The sequence below is a fragment of the Fragaria vesca genome, linkage group LG6 (genome assembly GCF_000184155.1).
Source record: "Fragaria vesca subsp. vesca linkage group LG6, FraVesHawaii_1.0, whole genome shotgun sequence".
Lineage (NCBI taxonomy): Eukaryota > Viridiplantae > Streptophyta > Magnoliopsida > Rosales > Rosaceae > Fragaria > Fragaria vesca.
Genome location: NC_020496.1, coordinates 14,651,091 through 14,659,692, shown reverse-complemented (window position 1 = coordinate 14,659,692; position 8,602 = coordinate 14,651,091). Strand labels below are relative to the sequence as shown.

General features: G+C 32.8%; 1 protein-coding gene across 1 annotated transcript in view; it reads right to left on the bottom strand.

Moving 5' to 3' along the window:
- The window catches only part of LOC101312370 (ion channel DMI1-like), a 9,584-nt gene extending 6,382 nt beyond the window's left edge, over window positions 1–3,202 (bottom strand). The window contains exons 1-4 of the mRNA XM_004305365.1: window positions 2,834–3,202; window positions 2,357–2,425; window positions 1,651–2,256; window positions 218–400 (exon numbers count right to left, since the gene is read on the bottom strand). Coding sequence (XP_004305413.1) covers window positions 218–400; window positions 1,651–2,256; window positions 2,357–2,425; window positions 2,834–3,202 — 1,227 coding nt within the window. The remainder of the gene's footprint in view (window positions 1–217; window positions 401–1,650; window positions 2,257–2,356; window positions 2,426–2,833) is intronic.
- Window positions 3,203–8,602: the final 5,400 nt, after the last annotated feature.

Below are 8,602 nucleotides of genomic sequence, written 5' to 3'. Positions count from 1 at the left end.
GAGCAAAAAAAAAAATGACTGAAAAATTAGGAGGCACTTCTGACAACAACCGTTGATAATGCCGTCCCAATAAAATCTACAAGTAGTCGGAAGAACGGCTATAGAATTTTTTGTTTTTGTTTTTTGAGAGAGGGTATACTGGACACTCAGACAAGACAAGAAACAGAAGTAGAAGTAGTAGGGGTACATGAGCATATATCAAATCTCCCCAATATACCTTCTTTAGGTCAGCAAAAATAAGAGGACTGCCACTTCTGCATATAACAGACGTACCCATGAAGTCAAATTCAAGTTTTGCAATATCAATCTCCATTTCCTCCTTGTCTCTTTCAGCAAGTACAACAACAACACCACCACCAACACTCTTGTTTGCTATAGCAAGCTGCTTGAGAAGCGAACCCTGCAGTAAAATTACGTTTTAGTTTTCACTTTTACTTTTAAGTATGAGTCCTTAATAAAAGCTCCGTTAGAGACCATGTTTTACAACTAAACTGAGAACAGAAGAGCAATCAAGGGAACTCCATGCTAATATTTTAATGGAACAAATATAGGAATTGTATTTGTTAAACCAAGAGTTGTTTGTTAAACCATGTAAAGATAAATACAGAACTAAAACTTAGATCTTATAGGCTAAAAATCACATATGGTGATACCGGAACAGCAGATTAAAAGATAAACAAGAACCTATTCCCAACCAACACTAGGAGACAGAAATTTCACCAACTAAGTGTCTGTCAAGAAATCAAAAGAACTCACCACTCAATGGTCTAAGAACCAACGAGATACAGAGTAAGAAAGAAGGTTTCTCCAGGAAACGTCTATTCTGATATTCTCTCCAAAAACTGACTTCTTTAATACAAAGGAGTCTAAAATATAATAGGACTCCTGGAAAAACCTCCCAACCTATGTACCTTCCCGAAGACTAGTAAATATCAACTGAGACTTGCTGGGAAACTGAAACTCCTAGAAACAAACAAAAACAAACCAATAACAGAAGACAAACCAATTAATTCTCACACTACCCACCACCAGCACTATTTGACTAGATAACTATGGTTTAGAGTCTTCAGCTAGATTGATTAATGTGAGTAGCTGTAATTCATTGTATAATACAGCCAAGTTAAAGCTTCTAACACTCCTGTGTCATATGGTCACTCAACTATGACAAATCTGACACTTTCGTCACTGAACTATTAAAAACACCACCTTTATCACTAAACTTAATCACCATCTTTCACTATAGTCACTATCATTAAATTTTCCATTATAGCCATTATAGATAGGCCACTTTTGTTAGAACACTAAAATATATTTTCTAAGACTGTATTAATATATTGAACAACAATTATGAAAAAATAATATTTAGAAATCCTAATTCTGTAAACTGTAGGAAAGCTAATATGAAACTTTTCTCAAATCTTTGTCATCTTGCTTGAATAGCCACTCATTTCTTCTCTCGCTTTGAATATATTAATCTCAATTTTTTTTATTACTTTGTTTCTTTTTGTCATCATTATGAAATAAGATGGGATATAGAAAAGAAAAGAAAAACAGGAAACAAATACAAAAAAAAAGAGCAGCAGATAGATTTAAGTCTCCATAATGGTCTTCCTCAGCACTTTGATCTGGGCATGAATGTCTCAAACTTACCAGTTTATCACTCCATCCAAGAATGAGTATGTGGTTCCTTTCAATGACTTCGCTCTTCCCTTTCCTTAGTGAGTCAACCTTCTCTGATATAGCATCAGAAACAAGCCCAAGCATCATGGCAAATATCAGCATGCCTCCTGAACTGATAGAGACAGAAACTATCCTTGGCCCAATGCCCTCTGTATCAGCATGGTTTCCAGAATCGGCAACGAAAGTCCATGAAAGCCAGAGGGCTTCAGCAAAGCTATTTTTATTGACAGCATACAATGCCAATCCACCAAACCCTATTAGTAATATTGTTGCGAAGAGAAGTGCCAGTAGTTTGGCATATGGATATACAGAAAAGCACACATCCACCATATAGGCTATCCTCTTCTTCAAGGGAACCTCCTCTTTGTTATTCTTCTTTCTTGAAAGGCTCGTCAAATGGGAAAAATAATCAAGATGTTTGTACAACACAATTGGCATGGCTAGGGTAAAGACCACAGAATACAAAACAACAGTTCTTCTTTCGGCATTAGGAAAACTCAAAATTGTCGGATTGTTATCAGACAGCGAAGCCTCAATATTGCCATATGTACCAATATTTTTATCCATACAAATTTCCTGAAAGCATCACAATGTAGTGTTAGGTTAATGTAATATAGCTTGTCAAAAGAAGAATTTAAATGGGAAACTTAGGAGTTGTTCAAACCATGAGACATACCTCAAGCTTTGCAACTCTTTGCCGCAGATAAACTGCATAAGGTACAGATAATATACAAATGAAAGTGAGCTGCAAGAACAGAAGTTAAATGCAATTGATCAAATACAGGGAAATAGACCAGACATGAATTTAAATTTCTGTCCAGTAAATTTGCTCACCATTGAGCCATGAAAGGATTTAAAAGTAGGACAATGGCAACAGTTCCCAATATTCAACCCTAAATACAGTCATGCTTGTATTTCTCCATTATCATTTCATATTATGAACCGTTGTGTCCCAAGAGCACAAATGCAGCAAGTACAAATACACAATCATGTCTAGTCTGTAGGCTAAGTTACAATAATATTGGAAACTAGTGGGATGATATCAAACTAAAAAAAGGCATTTCTTTTGTGCTTGTAAATTTTCCTTTTTAATTGAGAGATCTAAATGCATCGAAATCAATAATGAAAGAAAGATGGCTAGAGGATCCATTACCAAAAATAACAACAAAGAAAAAGGTTTCAAATCTCGAGTCCGGGTCCGCGAACTCGGGCGAGTCAACTCGCTCGGGGTCACCAACTTAATTTTCTTACTCTCAGCAGCAGCAGCAAGCTGAGGCGAGGTGACGGATGCATCGGAGGAGGAGGCGGCGCGGTGCTTGTTGCTGCTGCTTCGTTTCGAAGGATTCTGCGGAAGCACGAACGACGGAAAGACCCAGTCACGCTCCGAGAAGTCGCGCTGGTCCGAAGCGTTGCGTCGAACCGCTGGGAACAGTGGGCCCGGGAAGATTGGGGTTGCCTCGTCGCCGGTTATAGTTCGTGATTTCTTCAGCTGCGGCAACGACTCCTCATTCCGATCGACCATACTTGTCTAACGGGGTTCTTCACGTTTTCTTCAGATGAAGCAAAAAACATAACCAAGAAAAAGACAAAACACAACCTAATTTGAAAGTGCGCCTTGCATTCTGCCAGTCAGCACCTTCCTTTTCTCTTTTTTCTTTTTTTCACACGCTAAATAATTGAAGTCATTATTTAAGGAATAAAATGCAGCGCCGAAATCTCAACTTGTGTGTGTGACACTGTCAAAATGATACTCAGACTTTAAAAACTACCAATGTGATACCCAAATTTTGATTTTGATATAAAAGAAAGGCTGGAGTTCAATTTCTATCATGGTGGTGCCGTCTGTTTGCTGATGTGGCCAGCATTTGGCCCACAAAAAAAGATATAATGACAAAAATAACCTTCTAATTCTTATCAGAACCGTTTTCCCTCTAAAATCTCTAAAATTAAATCTTGGGTTTTCATCATGGGAAACCAAATTACCAAAAAAGACTGTTAATATCACTGAATTAAAACCAAATCAAAAATTGTTGGTATTGGCCTTTCTTATCTGTTTGTGATTTCAACTTTTTGTGCTTTGGTTGATTTGTTATATTTTTAATTTTTAATGTTAGTGATTTTCAAGTGGTTATGGAATTGCAGGCTCAGTTTTGTTCTGGGATTTTATGGAGTTTGTAGCTTGAATTTTGGTTGGTGTTCATTGATTTGTGTGTTTTTGGAATCTTAGTTGTGAAATTACCTGTAAAATCCAGTATTACCCGTTGTTAAGAAACATTTATTATCTTTGAATCTTTAATTTTTTTACGAGAATCTGTATTTAGCATAACCTTCGATCAAGGGTAACTTCATATTGCTGGGTATGACAACAAAAATTCTCTTACATTCTAATGTAGAACATGAGTTATGGTGCAGAACATATGACTTCCTAATGTATATGCATTTGCTAATACAAAGGTTGGGTAGCTTCAATAAAAAAAATTAAAAAAATTCTCTTACATTCTAATGCAGAACATGAGTTATGGTGCAGAACATATGGGCAGCTTCAGTTGTAGCGCATAACATCTGACTTCCTAATGTATATGCATTTGCTAATACAAAGGTTGAGTGAAGCAATGTTTTGTTATTAATGAATCTGTATGTTTCCTTTTATTTGCATTCTTAATAGTTTTGGAAGCAATGAAACAAGGCTATATAACTGGTGTCGGAACCTACTGGAAGTTACTTTACAGTCAGGGTGGGGTTTTGATGGATATTTAAGCTGTCTCATGGAGCTTATTTAGAATCAAACAATAATTCAGTCTTACTTCGATGAGGATTCCCTGGAATTTCATAATGACATTTCATAAATTCAAAGATAACGTCATTAAAACCAGTTATATCGTTTTGTTTTGATCCATAGAGGTAACTCCTTAACTGTGTCTGTTAATATGTTAATATGTTTTGCAGTTGCAGTCTTTACATACGAATAATCTGTTTCCAATGTGGTCTTGTGGATTAAATTGACGGCTAAAACTTCAATTCAATCATGTTTCTAATATTTTGCTTAGAAAACAGTTTTCTCAATATTGCTTTATAGTTGAGTTAATGATGGTGTACTAGAGTTGATGAAGATATGCTTTATTATAGGAATTGCTCTTTTTATTTATTTATTTTGGGAGACTTTGTTATGCATCTTCAACATCAGAACTCATTTTCATTGTTTCTATTCAATTATGAATTTTATGGTATTCTGTTATGTTCAGGTGGCGGGTTTGTTTTGGATTCTTTTTTATTGGTCCAACATGTTCGCAAATAAATTTACTGTAATATTCGGTTAGTTGAAACTGTGGTTAGAGTTTTATGAAAAGTTTATTAGATTGTTTCAATTTTTTTATGATTTATATTTCATTAGATAAGAATTTTTTGTCTCCTTATGTTCACTATATAAACTTTAAGGCTAACTATTTATTTTCTGATTTTGCTGGCAGATTTTGGTTGTTGTTGTTGTGCCTATTTGTGGATGATCTCTGTCAAATAGGGTTTGGGATTGGGAATTGGGAAATTGGGAAATTGGGAAATCGTTAAGGATAATTGGGGGTTGAGATTTCGGCTGTGGTTGGATTTAGGGTTTTTATCTAGTAATCAAAATTTGATCTTGTTTTGAGGATGCTGATTTTGAATGGCAGAAGCCAATTATGGGTATAATTATTGATTTAATGTTTTCTTTCATGCTCATTGTTTAATTAGAATTTATTATGTTGGGGTTTATAAAGTGTGTATTTTGGTGGTGTCAAGTTATATATGGATTTGATTGATAGTGCAATTTGGTGCTTTGGAAATGTTATTAATGGATTGGGACTGACTAAATATGAAGACTGAAGGAAAGTGAGTTTTAGGTTTGATATACATACTGCGGTTGCATCTATCTGTATGTTTCCTTCTATCTGCATCTCTAACAGTTTTGAAAGTAATGAAACAAGGCTATATAATGGTGCCGGAAATTTTTTTTACCTACTAGAAGTTATTTTAGAGTGAGAGTAGGGTTTTGATGGATATTTAAGTTGTCTCAAGGAGCTTATTTTAGAATCAATCAGTAATTCAGTCTACTTGGATGAGGATTCCCCTAGAATTTCATACTTATTGAATGTAAGTTATGGGTCTCTTTGTCATTGATAGGTAACTTTTCAAAATATGTCATATCAAACACAATACTCAGGCCCTTTCTTTTTTTCTTCTGAAAGTCTCATTGACGTTTGAAAAATGCAGTCTGGTCTTCAATCCTGTATTCAAGAAGCTCAGAAAACCAAGATTTTCTTTCTGGAATTACAATGACACAAGGATTCTAGAAATGATTCACATTACGCCTATTGGAGTGTAAAAGAACATAGAGTTGGTTAGCAAGCAGCTGTTCAAATCGAAGCTTAAAAAAAATTCATAGAGGTTACTCCATAAGCTGTTTATATGTTTTGTAGTTACAATCTTTTCTTTCAACTTTGCAATGTTATTTGAAATAAAACTAATGTCTTTACATTTGTGGTTCTGCAAAATTTTGATGATTTCTTTTATAAAGTGGCATGCAATTTGAAATTGATCAACTATAACTATCAGATTTTGTGTGTAAGGGCCAAACACAACGATTTAAATCACTAGTTTTTATCATTGAAGTTGTGCGCAGGTCACTGATTTTCGATTTACCAAAAACAATCATAAAATTGAAGAGATAATTGGAGCTGGCTGGAAACTAGCAATGGTGATGAATGCCAGTATTAGCTCTAAAGGTTTCAATCCTTTGTGTTGGATCAAGGTGAGTGAAAAAATCATATTTTGTCATATCTGTATTTGCTTAGATTTTTATATTTTTCTAGTTAGATCAAGGATTTCAATCTTTTGGGTTCGTTCAATTAGATCAAACTGTGGTCATAGTGTGTTTGATATTTTCATTTGCTTTATAGTGCAGAAAAATAAAGGAGTATATTCCGAGTCAGAGTAAATGTTTAGTTGATATTAATTTTTTTTCCTCAAGATGGGTGTATGGGTGTCTGCCTTTTTTTTCTTTTTTTTTCTTCAATTTTTGTAACAATGTTGTTGTCTATTTGCTTTATATTCCTCAATAATTATGTTTTTGATTAATTGCACATTTTTGTTTTTATGTAGTTCTAGATTCAGGTTTGCTTATTCTCTTTGCAGCTATTCTAAAATGTAGGTCTTTTTTTTCAACTTTACCTACAATGTTAATGTTTCTTTGTGGCTCAACTTTATGGTTTGAATAGTGTGTGTTTACAGTATTACCATACTTAATTGTCTTATCATCATTCATGGTTTTTCCTGTTTTATAAGGTGAGAGAGTAGTATGTATATCAGTATACCACCAACTATGAATTGAAATATGCCACTTTAAAGCTTCAGTACCTCTTTTTCTATGAATGCAAGTATGAATTGACAAAATGACACTTGTTTTGTCTTTGCAAATAAATTGGTCTTTCTGATAAGTTTTTTTTTTTTTTTTTAGTTTTGGACACCCTATAGTTTGATTTAACACAGCATACCCTAAACACATGCAGCTGCTTGGTGAGTACTATTTTGCTTGCCATAAAAAATCTTATATTTTCTAGGGAAACAAACAAAAAATTTCTCAAAGAAAATGTGAGCCAAAAACATGTAGGAATTTTAATGATTAGTTGGTTACTTATTATAAATTATTTTCTGCAGTGTATGATAGAGCTGCGATCAAGTTCAGGGGAGTAGAGGCTGACATAAATGATGACATTGAAGATGACTTGAAACAAGTGAGTACTGACTTGAGTTCTTCAATTCTTGTCTTAAGAAAGCTGAGTTTTTTTTTCAATAGTGGTTTTCTGTGAACTTATCATGAACAATTTTATAACTTATCTTCAATAGTAAAATCAGCTATTCAATTATTTATTTATTTATTTACTTTTATAGATAAAGAAACACATTATTGATATGAAGATAAAGTATAAAAATAGCACCACATCAACTCATTAAGAGGTGTTAACGCAAAAGAAAATGTTTTTGGGAAACCCTAATACAATAAAAGTTCAAATAAGAAAGAAAGTACCGCATTAGCATCCCGAGTGCGGCTATTGAGACCTCTAAATTTTCTCACTTGACCTCACTTTATTATGAATTATTAAATAACATATTTATCCTCTTACACAATGACTATTAAGGACACTGATTAAACAAAAAGTAATATTACATTTATTATCTCTAAACTTTCTAATTCAATAATAATGTCATAATGGATTGCATATTATTATTTTCCTTATTGATTTTTATTTTCTAGTTTTATCACATACTTATTAAAGTATTTATATATTTATATTATCATACATGTCACATGCATATACAAAGTGAAATTTTTTACAAAAATTATGATCTATCAATTATTATAAAAAAGTAAATATTTTTACAAATTATGATCTATCAATTATTAAAATAATTTATCATCATGAGTATAAAAACAAAAATATAAACTTACAAAAAAATAGTATATGTAAAATAGAAATACAAAAGTAATAAAAATATAGAATAGTTCATGTAAGAACATTCATTTGATGATCGATAAATAAAATTTGAGACACAATCCTTGTTTTTTTTAATATTTAAGAGAATAGTATTCTTTATGATTCGAATGAACTTTTCTCGAAAATTGATGTCATTGAAAATTATTTCTTATAATTTGATCAAAAAATGAATATCTAGTGACATTTTATGCAAAATAAAAAAATACAAAAAATAAAGAAAATTAAGAAATCAAGGTCGGGAATGGATGTTCGCATGCAAAAAGAAAAAAAAGAATTGGAGGTATAGTGAGTGAATAAGAGGTGTAATGAGTAATATATTAATATATATGTGAATTACAAAAACAAGGCTATTTCAGGAATTTGAAAGGAGGTCTAATGAGAAAATGTTTGTATTT